At 35.0% G+C, this 19,343-nt stretch overlaps 1 protein-coding gene across 2 annotated transcripts; it reads left to right on the top strand.

Moving 5' to 3' along the window:
* Nucleotides 1-11,896: 11,896 nt before the first annotated feature.
* LOC135136415 (S1 RNA-binding domain-containing protein 1) lies at nt 11,897-15,304 on the top strand. 2 transcript variants are annotated; one of them, XM_064065670.1, is made up of 9 exons: nt 11,897-11,909; nt 12,067-12,444; nt 12,500-12,985; nt 13,043-13,426; nt 13,477-13,657; nt 13,712-14,003; nt 14,065-14,264; nt 14,320-14,509; nt 14,559-15,304. In XM_064065670.1, exons 2-9 carry the CDS (start codon nt 12,418-12,420, stop codon nt 15,250-15,252), a joined length of 2,454 nt encoding a protein of 817 aa, XP_063921740.1. In that variant the 5' UTR covers nt 11,897-11,909; nt 12,067-12,417; the 3' UTR covers nt 15,253-15,304. The 2 variants fall into 2 exon arrangements, with proteins under 2 accessions (XP_063921740.1, XP_063921739.1); XM_064065669.1 differs by lacking the exon at nt 11,897-11,909 and having other exon boundaries at nt 11,918-12,166; nt 12,238-12,444.
* Nucleotides 15,305-19,343: the final 4,039 nt, after the last annotated feature.

Genomic DNA, 19,343 nt, shown 5'->3' with positions numbered 1-19,343 from the left:
TATATTGATGTTCCAGCCGTCGTTCGAGCACCCCCTTAATAGAGATGGTAGTGAATTTCAGCTCCCAGTACAGGGTTCCTCGAGTCGAGCATAATAGGCTCTTGCCTCTGCTCTATGACATCAATAATAATAATATTAATAATAATAATAATAATAAAGTTTCTTAGAAACGAGATTTTCACCCATGTATTTTCACCTTACGCCAATTTCGACCAATTTTCGACCATTTTCAAAATTCAACTAAATACATTTTCTTGTAGATTTCGAGCTATATTTTTGGAATCAGCACGTCGAGATCTACATCATGACATCCATATCACTGCATTTTTCGACAATTTTCACACAACTTTCTTAGAAATGAGATTTTCAACTTATGCCAATTTCGACCAATTTTCGACCATTTTCGAAATTCAACTAAATACATTTTCTTGTAGATTTCCAGCCGCAGAAGACACTTTGGGCCTCGATTCTTCGATAACTCCAACCGTTTTTCCAGAATCGCTCGTTGAAATGTCGAAATTTAAAAAAAAATCAAAAATTTCGCATTTCGCGACGAATATTTCAAAAATATTGCTCTTTTACCATAAACACGCTACATTTTTGGAATTAGCACGTCGAGATCTACATCATGACATCCATATCACTGCATTTTTCGACAATTTTCACACAACTTTCTTAGAAATGAGATTTTCATCCATGTATTTTCACCTTACGCCAATTTCGACCAATTTTCGACCATTTTCGAAATTCAACTAAATACATTTTCTTGTAGATTTCGAGCCCCAAAAGACAATTTGGGCCCCGATTCTTCGATAACTCCAACCGTTTTTCCAGAATCGCCCGTTGAAATGTCGAAATTTTTGAAAATTTCAAAAAATTCGCATTTAGCGACGAATATTTCAAAAATGTTGCTATTTCACCATAAACACGCTATATTTTTGGAATCAGCACGTCGAGATCTACATCATGACATCCATATCACTGCATTTTCGACGGTTTTCACACAATTTTCTTAGAAATGAGATTTTCATCCATGTATTTTCACCTTACGCCAATTTCGACCAATTTTCGACCATTTTCGAAATTCAACTAAATACATTTTCTCGTAGATTTCGAGCCGCAGAAGACACACTGGGCCTCGATTCTTCAGAATCGCCAGTTGAAATGTCGAAATTTTTAAAAAATTCAAAAATTTCACATTTCGCGACGAACATTTCCAAAATGTTACTATTTTACCATAAACACGCTATATTTTTGGAATCAGCACGTCGAGATCTACATCATGACATCCATATCACTGCATTTTCGACGGTTTTCACACAATTTTCTTAGAAATGAGATTTTCATCCATGTATGCCAATTATGCCAATTTCGACCAATTTTCGACCATTTTCGAAATTCAACTAAATACATTTTCTCGTAGATTTCGAGCCGCAGAAGACACATTGGGCCTCGATTCTTCAGAATCGCCAGTTGAAATGTCGAAATTTTTAAAAAATTCAAAAATTTCACATTTCGCGACGAACATTTCCAAAATGTTACTATTTTACCATAAACACGCTATATTTTTGGAATCAGCACGTCGAGATCTACATCATGACATCTATATCACTGCATTTTTCGACAATTTTCACACAACTTTCTTAGAAATGAGATTTTCATCCATGTATACCTACTTTATGCCAATTTCGACCAATTTTCGACCATTTTCGAAATTCAACTAAATACATTTTCTTGTAGATTTCGAGCCACAGAAGACACTTTGGGCCTCGATTCTTCGACAACTCCAACCGTTTTTCCAGAATCGCTCGTTGAAATGTCGAAATTTAAAAAAAATTCAAAAATTTCGCATTTCACGACGAATATTTCAAAAATGTTGCTCTTTTACCATAAACACGCTACATTTTTGGAATTAGCACGTCGAGATCTACATCATGACATCCATATCACTGCATTTTTCGACAATTTTCACACAACTTTCACTACTAACAACCCTCAGAACACAATACATTTTTAATGCTTATAGCCTGGATTTCAAAGAAACTATTGAAAAGTTAAAATTTTTAAAGAATTTGCCCGGTTTTTCAAACTCACCCTTTTTTAAAAAAGTCAAAATTTAAAGAAATATATCCTGTTTTATCAAACGTGAATACGGTTTTGTACAAACAAATTTCCTTTTTAAAAACACTTTAAATTAAGAATTTTGCCCTGTTTTTAATGTATATTTTAAAATTAACATTTTTCAAAGATTTTACCCTGTTTTGAATTTTGTACTAGTAGGCCCCCTCAGAACACAATACATTTTTAATGCTTTTAGCCTGGTTTTCAAAGTAACTTGTGAAAAGATAAAATTTTTAAAGAGTTTCCCCAGTTTTTCGAACTCACCCTTTTTTAAAAAAGTCAAAATTTTAAGAAATATATCCTGTTTTATCAAACGTGAATACGGTTTCGTACAAACAAATTCCCTTTTTAAAAACACTTAAAATTAAAAATTTTACCTTGTTTTGAATTTTGTACTAGTAGGCCCCCTCAGAACAGTTTGTGTTTTTTAGTCATTTTGTCCTAATTTTAATGGTATATTTAAAAAGCAGATATTCTCATCTCAAACTCATCTAGATAACCATTTTAAACGAAAATTGATAGATTTTTCCGACGGGTAAAACACCCGGGTAAAAACTATATTTGTTAATGAATTAGGATTATATGCGATTTTTCCTGCTGTGAAGTTTGTACTATATGGGCTTGTTCAGAACACAATACATTTTTAATGCTTTTAGCCTGGTTTTCAAAGGTATGTTTAAAAAAGAAAATATTTCAAACCATTTTATTTATTTATACAAATAATGTACTTAATACTTATAATTAAACAAACAAAAAAAAATTAAATAATAAAAATAACATAATGAAATAATCTATTATTCTATTATACTCTTGCTTATCATTGATTAACTTCGGGGTGCTTCGGGGTTACTGCAAAAAAAAATGTTGATGAGGTACATACAAAAAAAAATGACAGGATTCAAGCATAGCAACATAGTTATTCATGAAAAATCAACCTTAGCAACAACGCATGACGACAAATGTTGTGTGTGGTTGTGTTGCTAATGAGTAAAATAGAACATTAACTTTGTGAATTCTACCTAATCAAATGGCTGTTGTTTTCCATTAAGGATACAAAAAAGATTTTTTTTACCTGTATTCTATAAAATGACGGAATGCATTTTCGAAGGCAATTCTTTGTATGTTGTCTTCAAAAATTATTAGTACGTCTGGCTTTTGGGCTTCCGGGTGTACACGTTAATTTCCAGTTGATCATGGTCACTGTGGTAAGTTGCAACTTCGTCTTGGAAAATCACCGACCGGCGGAATGGCAATCCATTAGTTTTAGTGGTTTCGTGAATTATAATAGCCCGTGCTTGAGTAAATGTTATTTCAGCCCAAAAAGAGGGCATTCCTTCTTCCAATTTAACCCGAGCTACGTGCGACATTTTTATAGTTTTAGTTTGGTGTTTGATCCGTTTGCGGTACACTTGTAACTCACGAAAATCGTTAATCATCTGTTTTAAATCCATATTGTTTTTCATCATTTTTATCAAGACTGCAAAAACACAAAAGTCACAAAACAGCGAACAGCCACAGCTGGTCAGTCGCAAACACAAGCGTCTAGGTACAGAAATACTGAAGCAAGCAACGGATGCGCAATGCGGCAAACAAAGTGTTTGAAATTTCTGACAGGTTGTGGACTACGGTGAAGATTTTTTTGATCACTGTTTGTCTGTTTGTGTTGTAGGGAGCGGTTCCAACGCCCACCACGTGTACCAGATTTTCCTGCGGGCGGGGAACGACGAGTGGAATATATACAGAAGATATGCTCAATTCTATGCCTTGCATTCTGATTTAAAAAAACTTGATCCTACAGTTACCACTTTCGACTTTCCGCCGAAGAAGAGTATAGGGAAGAAGGATTCGGCGCTGGTTGAAGATAGAAGGAAGCGACTGCAGATTTATTTGAGACGGGTTTTGGCTCACTGGCCCGAGTTGGCGCATTGCAATAGTAGATTTTTGTTAGAACAGCATCTGGCATTCTTCAAGTAAGGTCTGAGTGGTGGGTGAAAGTGTTACTAGGTTTGGTTGCAGGGACCAGAAGGATGTCGATCCGAAGAATAAAAGTATATTTTCTCCGAGGAGGAATAGAACTAGCAACGATAACCATTACGCAGGGCTTTAAATAGTTTCATTTAGTTAATTATTATTTTTATGAAATGATTCGAATCATTTTAATAGTTGCGTATTTATTTAATCACTTAGACTTAGTGAGATATGTTGATATTTTGCGTTGTACTCGTCTTTTTTGAAAGTTTATTCAAGGATGATGTTGGAGCTAACGTTTTATTGTAATGCGTAAGTACAAAGTTTGTATTTGAGATGTTTTATATTTTGCAAGTGATGAAATTAATAAAATTCATTATAGAAAGAGCTGAATTTTTTAATTTAAAACCGATCTTATGCCAATTTCGACAAATTTTCGACTATTTTCTCGTAGATTTCGAGCCGCAGAAGACACTTTGGGCCTCAATTCTTCGATCACTCCAGCCGTTTTTCCAAAATCGCCCGTTGAAATGTCGAAATTTTGAAAAATTTCAACAATTTCGCATTTGGCGACGAATATTTCCAAAATGTTGCTCTTTTACCATAAACACGCTATATTTTTGGAATCAGCACGTCGAGATCTACATCATAACATCCATATCACTGCATTTTTCGACGATTTTTACACAACTTTCTTAGAAATGAGATTTTCACCCATGTATGCCAATTTCGACCAATTTTTGACCATTTTCGAAATTCAACTAAATACATTTTCTCGTAGATTTCGAGCCGCAGAAGACACTTTGGGCCTCGATTCTTCGATCACTCCAACCGTTTTTCCAGAATCGCCTGTTGAAATGTCGAAATTTTTAAAAATTTCAAAAATTTCGCATTTCGCGACGAATATTTCAAAATGTTGCTCTTTTACCATAAACACGCCATATTTTTGGAATCAGCACGTCGAGATCTACATCATGACATCCATATCACTGCATTTTTCGACAATTTTTACACAACTTTCTTAGAAATGAAATTTTTACCCATGTATCTTATGCCAATTTCGACCAATTTTCGACCATTTTCGAAATTCAACTAAATACATTTTTTCGTAGATTTCGAGCCGCAGAAGACACTTTGGGCCTCGATTCTTCGATCACTCCAACCGTTTTTCCAGAATCGTCCGTTGAAATGTCGAAATTTTGAAATATTTCAAAAATTTCGCATTTCGCGACGAATATTTCAAAAATATTGCTCTTTTACCATAAACACGCTATATTTTTGGAATCAGCACGTCGAGATCTACATCATGACATCCATATCACTGCATTGTTTGACAATTTTTACACAACTTTCTTAGAAATGACGATTTTCCCCCAAAATTCTTTTAAATAATAATTTACAAAAAAATTTGCCAAAATCAGTCTTACCTTAACAGGTACTAGCCTCGCCCACCCACCCCCTCTTTTCTTAGAAGATATGTCATCAGTACTTGCTCAGATAAAACTGATTTTAGCAAATGACATACCCTTTAAGAAAAGAAGGGTGGGTGGGTGGGGCCAATAATTTCTAAGATAAAAGGGATTTTGGCAGATGACATATCCTTGAAGAAAAGATAGGGTGGGTGGGCGGGGTTAGTACCTGCTAAGATAAGACTGATATTGGCAAATGACATAGCCCCAAAATACATTTAAAGAAGGTACAAAAAAATGCTAAAATCAGTCTTACATTAGCAGGTACTAGCCCCGCCCACCCACCCTCTCTTTTTTTAGAAGCTACGTGATTTGCCAAAATCACTTGTATCTTAGCAGGTACTAGCCCCGCCCACCCACCCCCTCTTTTCCTAGAAGATATGTCATCAGTACTTGCTCAGATAAAACTGATTTTAGCAAATGACATACCCTTTAAGAAAAGAAGGGTGGGTGGGTGGGGCCAGTAATTGCTAAGATAAAAGGGATTTTGGCAGATGACATACCCTTGAAGAAAAGATAGGGTGGGTGGGCGGGATTAGTACCTGCTAAGATAAGACTGATATTGGCAAATGACATAGCCCCAAAATACATTTAAAGAAGGTACAAAAAAATGCTAAAATCAGTCTTACATTAGCAGGTACTAGCCCCGCCCACCCACCCTCTCTTTTTTTAGAAGGTATGTGATTTGCCAAAATTGCTTTTAGCTTAGCAGATACCAGCCCCGCCCACCCACCCCCTCTTTTCTTAGAAGATATGTCATCAGCACTTGCTCAGATAAAACTGATTTTAGCAAATGACATACACTCTAAGAAAAGAGAGGGTGGGTGGGTGGGGCCAGTAATTGTTAAGATAAAAGGGATTTTGGCAAATGACATACCCTTGAGGAAGAGAGAGGGTGGGTGGGCGGGGCTAGTACCTGCTAAGATAAAACTGATTTGGCAAATGACATAGCCCCAAAATACTTTTAAAAAATATACAAAAAATACCAAAATCAGTCTTACCTTAGCAGGTACTAGCCCCGCCCACCCACCCTCTCTTTTTTTAGAAGGTATGTGATTTGCCAAAATCGCTTTTATATTAGCAGGTATCAGCCCCGCCCACCCACCCCCTCTTTTCTTAGAAGATATGTCATCAGTACTTGCTCAGATAAAACTGATTTTAGCAAATGACATACCCTTTAAGAAAAGAAGGGTGGGTGGGTGGGGCCAGTAATTTCTAAGATAAAAGGGATTTTGGCAGATGACATACCCTTGAAGAAAAGATAGGGTGGGTGGGCGGGGTTAGTACCTGCTAAGTTAAGACTGATATTGGCAAATGACAATTTTGACCAATTTTCAACCATTTTCGAAATTCAACTAAATACATTTTCTCGTAGATTTCGAGCCGCAGAAGACACTTTGGGCCTCGATTCTTCGATCACTCCAACCGTTTTTCCAGAATCGATCGTTGAAATGTCGAAATTTTTAAAAATTTCAAAAATTTCGCATTTCGCGACGAATTTTTCAAAAATGTTGCTCTTTTACCATAAACACGCTATATTTCTGGAATCAGCACGTCGAGATCTACATCATGATGTCCATATCACTGCATTTTTCGACAATTTTTACACAACTTTCTTAGAAATGACGATTTTCCCACATGTATTTTGCAATTGTAGAGCGGTGCCTAGTTGCAATATTGATATTTCCTTATACAAGTTTTCCATTTTAAACATGTAAGTTTCATGTTGTAAAAAGAAGTCTACACATTTAAAAACAAAAAGGCAAAATGGCAGCCCGCCCACCCACCCTGTCTCAATTGTGATGATTTTTTTTATTCGCCGTGAACCAAGGGGGCGGAGCTTAACTGCAAAATACTTATTTCTTTACAAGAAATTAAAAACATGTTTTTGTGTATCGTGTTCAAAGAATGCTATGTATATTAAGAAGAAAAGCCAAAATATAAATCCCGCCCACCCACCCTGTCTCAAGTGTGATGATTTTTTTTTATACTTAGAAACTTAAAACACGTTCAAAATTGTAAATTTTCGTAAGGAAATATGGATTTTGCAATTAGGCTCCGCTCCTAGGTTTACCGACGAATGAAAATTTTATTACTATTTAAATCAGGGCAGGTATGGGTGGGACTTAATCTTTGGCTTTAATTTATTCCTAATATACATATGTTTTCTTTGGATAATACTGTACTCAAAAACATGTTTTTAATTTTTCATAGAGAAATAAGGATTTTGCAGTTAAGCTCCACCTCTTGGCTTAAGATGAATAAAAAATCATCAGAATTGAGATAGGGTGGGTATTTTGCCTTTTTTTCTTAATATACATGGCCATCTTTTCACAACAATTTTCTATCTATTTTATGACAATATTTATAAAAGTATTGATAAGTTTGTACCAAAAGTAAAATGTTACACTTCCAAATATCCCATTTGGTATACTCCTGACATAAAAGCAAACATCAAAATAAAGGAAAGACACAGAAATAAATGGAAGCGCACCAAAAATGAAAGCTATTTATTAGAATTCAATAGACTGCGAGGACTAATCAAAACGCAGATTGCACAAGCATATCAAGCCTTCACGTTACGATCTGAGAACTCATTACTAAGTCAACCAAAGGACTTTTGGCGGTTTATTCGTCTTAAAAATAAGGACACTAGAATTCCTGGAGTTATGAAATATAATAATGATTCATATGATGATCCTCAACAAATTGTAAATTTATTCGCTTCGGAATTCTCAAAAATCTTTGCAAGCTCGTCTTCCTATAAACCAGTAGATGTTCACTCGTATTTACCTCCGGTTATATTGAGTCGTGTTTCTGAAGAAGATGTTTTCAACTTTTTACGTAGACTCGCAAATAAGGAAACCTGTGGTGATGATATGTTGCCATCTTTTCTTATAAAAGACTGTAGATATGTATTTGCGCGTCCGTTGTCAAAAATTATTAATCTATCTCTACAAACGTCAACATTTCCTGAAATATGGAAGAGAGCTCGTATCGTACCAGTTTTAAAAAGCGGCAATAGGTCGGATGTAAAGAACTACAGGCCAATTGCGATATTATCCATCTTTAGTAAAGTTTATGAACAAATTCTATATGAAGTTATTTATAACAAAATTAGATCTTACATCTCTCCTTTTCAACATGGGTTTATGTCTTCTAGATCTACAGTCACCAATTTGTCATGTATAACTCAAGACATCTGTAAATCTATTGATAGAAATACTCAGATAGACGTCATCTATGTGGACTTCTCAAAAGCGTTCGACAAAATCGATCATGATATACTTCTATCAAAACTAAGTGCATTTGGACTATGCCCGCAGCTTTTAAGATTAATGACATCCTATCTCTCAAACCGTTTAAATTATGTTCACTTTAATGGCTTCACATCTTACGAATATGTATCAAAATCTGGAGTCCCTCAAGGATCAAACCTAGGGCCCCTTCTTTTCAACATATTTATTAATGACTTGGTTATTTCATTTACGTGTAAGACTTTAGCATATGCAGATGATCTTAAGCTCTTTCATTCAATTGTCCATGATGAAGACATGTTATTGCTACAGGAGAACGTTAACATACTGTTTAACTGGTGTATCCAGAACAAACTTCCTCTTAATTATGACAAATGCTGCTTTGTGTCATACACAAGAAAAATCCACCTAATTAACACACATTATGTACTTAAACACTATCAGTTAGAACGTAAAGAGACGATAAAAGACCTTGGTGTAATTTTTGACAAAAAGCTTACATTTACCAGTCACATTGATATGATTTGCAGATCAGCCAACAAATTACTTGGTTTTATTATGAGAACCTCTAAAACATTTCATGACAGTAACGTGATAAAAAGTTTGTATTTTGCATTGGTTCTAAGCAAAATAGAGTATGCTTGTGTAGTCTGGTCTCCACTATATCACTGTTACGAACTTCAGTTGGAAAGGATTCAGAAAACTCTTCTTAAATACATATCATTTAAGGCTAATGGAGTTTATCCTGGAAGAGGCACGGATTACACACTTTTGTTAGAAAAACATTCCTTTACATCATTGACAAAAAGACGTAATCAACAAGCAGTGAAATTTTTTTTCAAACTTCTTTCCAATTCTATTGATTGTCAAGACCTGTTAGGCGAAGTCTTCTTTTTAGTGCCAAGAATGGGTTCCCGTTTTTCCGTAAGCTTTTTTGTACCTAGGCCAAGGACCAACGTTCTCAGGAACTCCCCTGTTAGCAGAATGTCGCACCTTGCTAATTGTATTTAACTAGAGCATTTCACTACTGTTTTTCATTTTTCATTTTGTATGTAATACTATGTATTATAATATATTATATATTTTTAGTTTTAGTTTTAGTTTAATAGCTTTAATTACGCTATTGTTTATTCCTAGTAATTTATGTTGTCCTGTAATTGGAGTACCTCTGTTGGGCAATAAAGTTTATTATTATTATTATTATTATTATTATTAACAAGAAACTTAAAACATGTTTAAAATGGTCATTTCTCGTAGAAAAATAAGGATTTTACAATTAAGCCCCGCCCTTAGGTCTGCCAACGAATGAAAATTTTGTTACTATTTAGATCAGGACAGGTATGGGTGGGGCTTAATCTTTGATTAATTTTTTTCTTAATTTACGTAGTATTCTTTTGAATAACAGAAAAAAATGAGAAATTTAAAATAAAAAATTGATAAATTGAGAAATTGAACAATTGAAAAATCGAAATAACCGAAATCTCGATAAATAAAGAATTTGAAAAATCCAAAATTCTGAAATATCAAAAAATTGATAAAAAATCACTGTTTCGATTTCCCAATTTTTCATTTCTGTTTTGAAATTTTTAAATTTTTTGATTTAGTTTTTCGATTCTTCAATTTTCCGTTGGTTTAAATTTTAGAGATTGGATTTTTCAATTTTTTTATCCTTCGAATTTTAAGCTCCCCGATATTTCCGTTTTTTTCAAATATTTGAAATAAAAAATTTTTTATTTTTCAGTTTTTCAATTTTTAGAATTCTCAGTTTTTCGAGTTTTCGATTTCTCAGTTTTGGGATTTTTCAGTTTATGAATTCTTCAATTGAAAAACTGAAACATCGAGAAATCGAAACCTGGAGAAGTTGAAAAATCGAAAATTGAGAAATCGAAACACGAAATAACACGATACTCAAAAACGTGTTTTTAATTTCTCGTGACACAAGAATTTTGCAGTTAAGCTCCGCCCTCCTGGCTCACGACGAATAAAAAAATCATCACAAACGCGATAGGGTGGGTGGGCGGGGCTTATATTTTGCCTCGTTTTCTTAAAATGTATAGTCATCTTTTCACAACAAAAAGCTTAAAACATGGTTAAAATGGTACATTTTTGCAAGGAAACATGGATTTTGCAATTATGGGGCGGTGCCTAGTTGCAATATTGCTATTTCCTTATACAAATTTTCCATTTTAAACATGTATTAAGTTTTATGTTGTAAAAAGAAGTCTACACATTTAAAAACAAAAAGGCAAAATGGCAGACCGCCCACCCACCCTATCTCAATTGTGATGACTTTTTTAATTCGCCGTGAACCAAGGGGGCGGAGCTTAACTGCAAAATACTTATTTCTCTACAAGAAATTAAAAACATGTTTTTGCGTATCGTGTTCAAAGAATACTATGTATATTAAGAAGAAAAGGCAAAATATAAACCCCGCCCACCCACCCCATCTCAATTGTGACGATTTTTTATACTTGGAAATTTAAAACACGTTCAAAATGTCAAATTTTTGTAACGAAATCTGGATTTTGCAATTAAGCTCCACCCCTAGGTCTGCCAAAGAATGAAAATTTCATTACTATTTAGATCAGGGCAGGTATGGGTGGGGCTTAATTTTTGGCTTTAATTTATTCCTAATATACATATGTTTTCTTTGGATAACACGATACTCAAAAACATGTTTTTAATTTCTCATAGAAAAATAAGGATTTTTTTTTTGCCAATTTCAACCAATTTTCGACCATTTTCGAAATTCAACTAAATACATTTTCTCGTAGATTTCAAGACGCAGAAGACACTTTGGGCCTCGATTCTTCGATTACTCCAACCGTTTTTCCAGAATCGCCCGTTGAAACGTCCACATTTTTAAAAATTAAAAAAATTTCGCATTTCGCGACGAATATTTCAAAAATGTTGCTCTTTTGCCATAAACACGCTATATTTTTGGAATCAGCACGTCGAGATCTACAACATGACATCCATATCAGTGCATTTTTCGACAATTTTTACACAACTTTCTTAGAAATGAGATTTTCATTTACTAAATGAAAAATGAAATTAGTGGCCTCCACATCTAGGGACTTTGTGAGTTACGTTGGTATGACATCTTTTTTGACACTTTCTTTGACACTCATCATTATTTTAAAAATAAATTTTATGGCTTATTGGAGAACTTTTTTCCTTAACAAACAATTTTTTTACAATGCATTTTTTAATTGACCAATATATCTCACGTGTGGTTGTCTACTTTCCAGAAACTTTGAGACCACAAAGCAGGTTATGTTTGTGATTTTATAACCAACGATATTCAGTGCAAGAGTGATGTGGGTCGGATTTAAACGGTTTTAATTTGGTGTGAGAAAAAGCAGTCATTTTTATTATTAAAATAAAATAACGACTAATCAATTTATTTGTATAATTTTCAGTTCTACAAACTGATTCAAATTTCAAATAAATCTCAAATTTAAATTCGTTAAAGTACCTTGTTTAGAGACGGTTTTTTGAATTTAAACAGTCAAACGTGATTTTATCTGAAAATTCATATTTGAATAAGAGTTGCCACTTCAAACTACACAGCAGCAGCAAACAGAAGAAATTATTACAACATGAGTAGCTTAAAATCACCTAACTTGGTAAGTTTCGCTATCCACCTTCTTTTCCAAAAATCTCACCACTGTTATATAATAGAAAAGAAAAAAAACTCAACCTTTGAAAGCACGAACAAAGCGTGCGAAACTCGAAATCAAAGACGAAGTCCCTTCATGTAGCACCGCCAGCGCAACTACCAAGAAAGTAAAAGTTAAAAATGAAGAAGATACAAAAATAAAAAAAGCTAAAACGAAAGAATCCGTCAAAACTGTTTGCGATCCTCAGTGGACTGAATATGAACTACTGGCTGAACAATACAGCCTCCAGTTAAACGTTGCCAAAAACGTTATCGAATTATTTGAAGAAGGAAACACGATTCCGTTTATTGCTAGATACAGGCGAAACGCCACTAACAACATGACAGCAGAGGAATTACGCGCAACCAAAGAAACTTACGAGGAGATCCTCACCCTGAAAAACAAAATGACAACTGTTATCAAAAATCTAGAAAAGTCTGCAGCACTAACAGAACAGCTGAAACGAGCCGTCACTTGTTCACGAACCATAGAAGAACTAGAATACGTCGTAAGTATTTTTGTAATTACAACAACTGCAATTGTAAATTTTGTAACAAACTTTTAGTACGCGCCTTATAAAACAGGAGGTAAACGTACGTTAGCCGAAAGAGCCAAAGAATTAGGGTTAGAAGAGCCAGCTTTAACCATTTTAAATAACACAGGCAAAGTTAATTTATATGACTTCATTTTGGAAAATAAAGATGAACTGAAAGACGTGTCCGCGGTGGAAAAAGGAATTGTTCATATAATCGCGTCAGTGATGGCTACAGACACAGAAATATTGTCTGCACTGAGAGAACTGCGCAAGAACACGAATTTTGCTATTAAAACCAAAAAAGCTGTCACAAAGAGCACTAAAAACGCGGCCGAAAATAAAGAAAGCAATGAATTTAAGTTTGAAAATTACTTGGATTTTGAAATTTCTGTAAAATATATTAAACCTCATCAGGTTGTTATTTATATAAAAATCAATTTTAAAAAAATTACGTAATTTCGTAGGTACTCGCAATTAATCGAGGCGAGAATTTGAAAGTATTGTCGGTCAAAGTGGTAGTTCCAGAGTCGCTAAGTCACAAATTTCGCACTTTGTGCTTTAATAAATGGGTGAATAAAGGTGAAAAGTCGCCACAAAGAGAAAACATTATGAAACAAGCCATTGAAGATGCCTACAGTCGTTTAGGTATGGCCAGTTTTTAAAATTTAGCACATACTACAATCAAGTTTTTTTTTATAGTTGAACCACTCGTCAAACGCGAGGTTAGATCTGAGTTAAAACAAAAGGCTGAGAGAGCTTCCTGTGATGTTTTTAGCACAAATCTGAAACATCTCTTGTTAGCGACCCCTTTAAAGGGAAAAGCTATTTTAGGAATTGACCCTGGGTATTCCAATGGTTGTAAATTGGCACTTATTTCACACGTGGGAACTTTGGTCACTAGTGGGGTCATATATCCCCACAAACACAGAAGTAACAACCAAAATAGTGAAAAAGACATTACAATGCTAAAAAATATGTTACTGAAGTACAAGTAGGTATATAATTAAGTGTCCCCTCCAAAAAACTGATGACGTCACGTTTTTATTTGACAGCTGCGAATTAATAGCGCTTGGTAATGGTACCGCGTGTCGTCAGACTGAAGAATGGTTAACCAATTTAATAGAATCAAGAGTATTTTCCCCACTTGATATTAAGTATACCGTTGTACGTGAAGAAGGAGCGTCAATTTATTCTTGTAGCCCTGAAGCTAAAAAAGAGTTCCCTACTTTGGACCCCAATATAATTAGCGCTGGTTAAAACTCCCATTTTGTCTTTGTCTCTCAACACACTACTTTTTTTTTCTGTAGTATCATTAGCCAGACGTGTCCAGGAACCCCTATCCGAATTAATCAAAATCGAGCCTAAGCATCTCGGCATCGGCATGTACCAGCACGACGTCAAAAAGAAACAACTGGACGAAGCCTTAGATGACGTAGTGTCAGAGTGCGTCAGTTTCGTGGGTGTGGATTTAAACACGGCTTCACAGTGCCTTCTCAGGTATTAAAAAACCAAAACGCGTAGAACTCTCACTTATCAAGATTTTTAGACACGTAGCTGGATTATCAGAGAAAAAAGCCCAACAAATTATCGACCACCGAAGCAAAAACGGCCCTTTCACCTCCCGAAAACAACTCCTAGACGTGTTCGGGATCGGCGAAAAGGTGTTTCTTCAGTGCGCCGGTTTTCTGCGAGTGGGACCTCTCACGACTGAAGACGCAACTACTTTTTACAAAAACCCCAAATCCACGAAACTGGATTGTACAAACGTGCATCCAGAGTCATATGACACTGCTATTAACATAATTAAAAAAGTGGGTCTTAAGTTGGGTGACGTAGGCGAAACGAATTTCATTTCAGTTATTAAAGACAAACTATTAAAAGTGTCGGAGTTAAGCGCCGAGTTTAGTTCTAATGATGACACGGTGCAGTTAATTTTGGATGCGCTGTCTAAACCACTGAATTACGATTTCAGAAATGACTGTCCAAAGGAGCCCGTTTTTAAGAAGGGGTTGACTAGTATCGGTGATTTGGCGAGTGGGAGCGTGTTGACAGGGGTGGTGAACAATGTTACGCATTTCGGGTGCTTCGTTGATATAGGGGTGGGCACTAATGGGTTGATTCATGTGAGTAAGTGTAACGGGTTGAATTTGCAAATAGGGCACAAAGTGGAAGTTAAAGTTATTAATGTGGATATTGGGAAAAAGCGCATCGGATTACAAGCATTGAAATTGTTAATGTGAAATTGTTACAATTTTCAACTTATTAATAAATTTCGAGGACTTTTTGTTTTTTTTTACGGCTTTGTATTTTACGTATTTGTCACCCTATTGTAAGTTGACATAAGTCTACACATACTAAGAAAAAAAGGCAAAATGGAGCCCCGCCCACCCACCCTATCTCAATTGTGACGATTTTTTTATTCGTCGTGAGCCAAACGGGCGGAGCTTAACTGCAAAATTCTTATTTCTCTTATTAAATTAAAATGAAAATTGGTCGCAAATTTGTCGTATTTTGCATAGATTTGTACTGTTCAAAGGACGATTCAGGAAAAACCATTGGAGTTATCGAAGTAATGAAAGCGGGAGTGACTTCTACGGCCCGAAATCTACTAGAAAATGTATTAAGTGAAATTTCGAAAATTTTGTTGAAAATTGGTCGCAAATTGGTCGTAATTTGCATAGATTTGTACTGTTCAAAGGACGATTCTGGAAAAACCATTGGAGTTGTGGAAAAAATGAAAGCGGGAGTGACTTCTACGGCCCGAAATCTACAAAAAAATGTATTAAGTGAAATTTCGAAAATTTCATTGAAAATTGGTCGCAAATTTGTCGTATTTTGCATAGATTTGTACTGTTCAAAGGACGAGTCTGGAAAAACCATTGGAGTAATCGAAGAAATGAAAGCGGGAGTGACTTCTACGGCCCGAAATCTACAAGAAAATGTATTAAGTGAAATTTCGAAAATTTCGGTGAAAATTGGTCGAAAATAGGTCGTATTTTGCATAAAATTGTACTGTTCAAAGGACGATTCTGGAAAAACCGTTGGAGTTATCGAAGTAAAGAAAGCAGGAGTGATTTCAACGGCCCGAAATCTACAAGAAAATGTATTAAATGAAATTTCGAAAATTTTGTTGGAAACTGGTCCCAAATTGGTCGTATTTTGCATAGATTTGTACTGTTCAAAGGACGATTTTGGAAAAACCATTGGAGTTATCGAAGTAATGAAAGCGGGAGTGACTTCTACGGCCCGAAATGTACAAGAAAATGTATTAAGTGAAATTTCGAAAATTTTGTTGAAAATTGGTCGCAAATTGGTCGTATTTTGCATAGATTTGTACTCTTCAAAGGACAATTCTGGAAAAACCATTGGAGTTATCGAAGAAACGAAAGCGGGACTGACTTCTACGGCCTGAAATCTACAAGAAAATGTATGAACTGAAATTTCGAAAATTTTGTTGAAAATTGGTCGCAAATTTGTATAGATTTGTACTGTTCAAAGGACGATTCTGGAAAAACCATTGGATTTATCGAAGAAATGAAGTCGGGAGTGACTTCTGCGGCCCGAAATCTACAAGAAAATGTATGAACTGAAATTTCGAAAATTTTGTTGAAAATTGGTCCCAAATTGGTCGAATTTTGCATTGATTTGTACGGTTCAAAGGACTATTCTGGAAAAACCATTGGAGTTATCGAAGAAATGAAAGCGGGAGTGATTTCTACGGCCCGAAATCTACAAGAAAATGTATTAAGTGAAATTTCGAAAATTTTGTTGAAAATTGGTCGCAAATTGGTCGTATTTTGCATAGATTTGTACTCTTCAAAGGGCAATTCTGGAAAAACCATTGGAGTTATCGAAGAAACGAAAGCGGGAGTGACTTCTACGGCCTGAAATCTACAAGAAAATGTATGAACTGAAATTTCCAAAATTTTGTTGAAAATTGGTCGCAAATTTGTATAGATTTGTACTGTTCAAAGGACGATTCTGGAAAAACCATTGGATTTATCGAAGAAATGAAGGTGGGAGTGACTTCTACGGCCCTAAATCTACAAGAAAATGTATGAACTGAAATTTCGAAAATTTTGTTGAAAATTGGTCCCAAATTGGTCGAATTTTGCATTGATTTGTACGGTTCAAAGGACTATTCTGGAAAAACCATTGGAGTTATCGAAGATATAAAAGCGAGAGTGACTTCTACGGCCCGAAATCTACAAGAAAATGTATTAAGTGAAATTTCGAAAATTTTGTTGAAAATTGGTCCCAAATTGGTCGTATTTTGCATAGATTTGTACTGTTCGAAGGACGATTCTGGAAAAACCATTGTAGTTATCGAAGAAATGAAAGTGGGAGTGACTTCTACGGCCCGAAATCTACAAGAAAATGTATGAACTGAATTTTCGAAAATTTTGTTGAAAATTGGTCCCAAGTTGGTCGTATTTTGAATAGATTTGTACTGTTCAAAGGTCGATTCTGGAAAAACCATTGTAGTTATCGAAGTAATGAAAGCGGGAGTGACTTCTACGGCCCGAAATCTACAAGAAAATGTATTAAGTGAAATTTCGAAAATTTTGTTGAAAATTGGTCGCAAATTTGTATAGATTTGTACTGTTCAAAGGACGATTCTGGAAAAACCATTGGAGTTATCGAAGAAATAAAAGCGGGAGTGACTTCTACGGCCCGAAATCTACAAGAAAATGTATTAATTGAAATTTCGAAAATTTCGTTGAAAATTGGTCGTACTTTGTATAGATTTGTACTTTTCAAAGCTCGATTCTGGGAAAACCATTGGAGTTATCGAAGAAACGAAAGCGGAAGTGACTTCTACGGCCCGAAATCTACAAGAAAATGTATGAACTGAATTTTCGAAAATTTTGCGGAAAATTGGTCCCAAATTGGTCGTATTTTGCATAGATTTGTACTGTTCAAAGTACGATTCTGGAAAAACCATTGGAGTTATGGAAGAAATAAAGCGGGAGTGACTTCTACGGCCTGAAATCTACAAAAAAATGTATTAAGTGAAATTTCGAAAATTTTGTTGAAAATTGGTCGCAAATTTGTCGTATTTTGCATAGATTTGTACTGTTCGAAGGACGATTCTGGAAAAACCATTGGAGTTATCGAAGAAATGAAAGCGGGAGTGACTTCTACGGCCCGAAATCTACAAGAAAATGTATGAACTGAATTTTCGAAAATTTTGTTGAAAATTGATCCCAAATTGGTCGTATTTTGCATAGATTTGTACTGTTCAAAGTACGATTCTGGAAAAACCATTGGAGTTATCGAAGAAATGAAAGCGGGAGTGACTTCTACGGCCTGAAATCTACAAAAAAATGTATTAAGTGAAATTTCGAAAATTTTGTTGAAAATTGGTCGCAAATTTGTCGTATTTTGCATAGATTTGTACTGTTCGAAGGACGATTCTGGAAAAACCATTGGAGTTATCGAAGAAATGAAAGCGGGAGTGACTTCTACGGCCCGAAATCTACAAGAAAATGTATGAACTGAATTTTCGAAAATTTTGTGAAAATTGGTCCCAAATTGGTCGTATTTTGCATAGATTTGTACTGTTCAAAGGACGATTCTGGAAAAACCATTGGAGTTATCGAAGAAATAAAAGCGGGAGTGACTTCTACGGCCTGAAATCTACAAAAAAATGCATTAAGTGAAATTTCGAAAATTTTGTTGAAAATTGGTCGCAAATTTGTCGTATTTTGCATAGATTTGTACTGTTCGAAGGACGATTCTGGAAAAACCATTGGAGTTATCGAAGAACTGAAAGCGGGAGTGACTTTTACGGTCCGAAAACTACAAGAAAATGTATAAAGTGAAATTTCGAAAATTTTATTGAAAATTGGTCACAAATTTGTCGTATTTTGCATAGATTTGTACTGTTCAAAGGACGATTCTGGAAAAACCATTAGAGTTATCGAAGAAATGAAAGCGGGAGTGACTTCTACGGCCCGAAATCTACAAGAAAATGTATTAAGTGAAATTACGAAAATTTCGTTGAAAATTGGTCGCAAATTTGTTGTATTTTGCATAGATTTGTACTGTTCAAAGGACGATTCTGGAAAAACCATTGGAATTATCGAAGAAACGAAAGCGGGAGTGACTTCTACGGCCCGAAATCTACAAGAAAATGTACTAAGTGAAATTTCGAAAATTTCGTTGAAAATTGGTCGCAAATTGGTGGTATTTTGCATAGATTTGTATTGTTCAAAGGACGATTCTGGAAAAACCATTGGAGTTATCGAAGAAACGAAAGCGGGAGTAATTTCTACGGTCCGAAATCTACAAGAAAATGTATTAAGTGAAATTTCGAAAATTTTGTTGA

The sequence above is a fragment of the Zophobas morio genome, unplaced genomic scaffold, assembly GCF_036711695.1.
Source record: "Zophobas morio isolate AGI-343-1 ecotype UQ-CSIRO unplaced genomic scaffold, CSIRO_AGI_Zmor_V1 ptg000026l, whole genome shotgun sequence".
In the NCBI taxonomy this organism is placed as follows: domain Eukaryota; kingdom Metazoa; phylum Arthropoda; class Insecta; order Coleoptera; family Tenebrionidae; genus Zophobas; species Zophobas morio.
Note: the sequence above shows the minus strand (reverse complement) of the source record. Positions and strands in the feature narration are given on the sequence as shown.

Excerpts from the sequence above, each read along its gene's own strand:
- LOC135136415 (XM_064065670.1), top strand. The coding sequence starts at position 12,418 with ATGAGTAGCTTAAAATCACCTAACTTG. Across the intron at positions 13,427-13,476 it reads AATATATTAAACCTCATCAG|GTACTCGCAATTAATCGAGG; the intron begins GTTGTTATTTAT and ends GTAATTTCGTAG. Across the intron at positions 13,658-13,711 it reads AGATGCCTACAGTCGTTTAG|TTGAACCACTCGTCAAACGC; the intron begins GTATGGCCAGTT and ends TTTTTTTTATAG.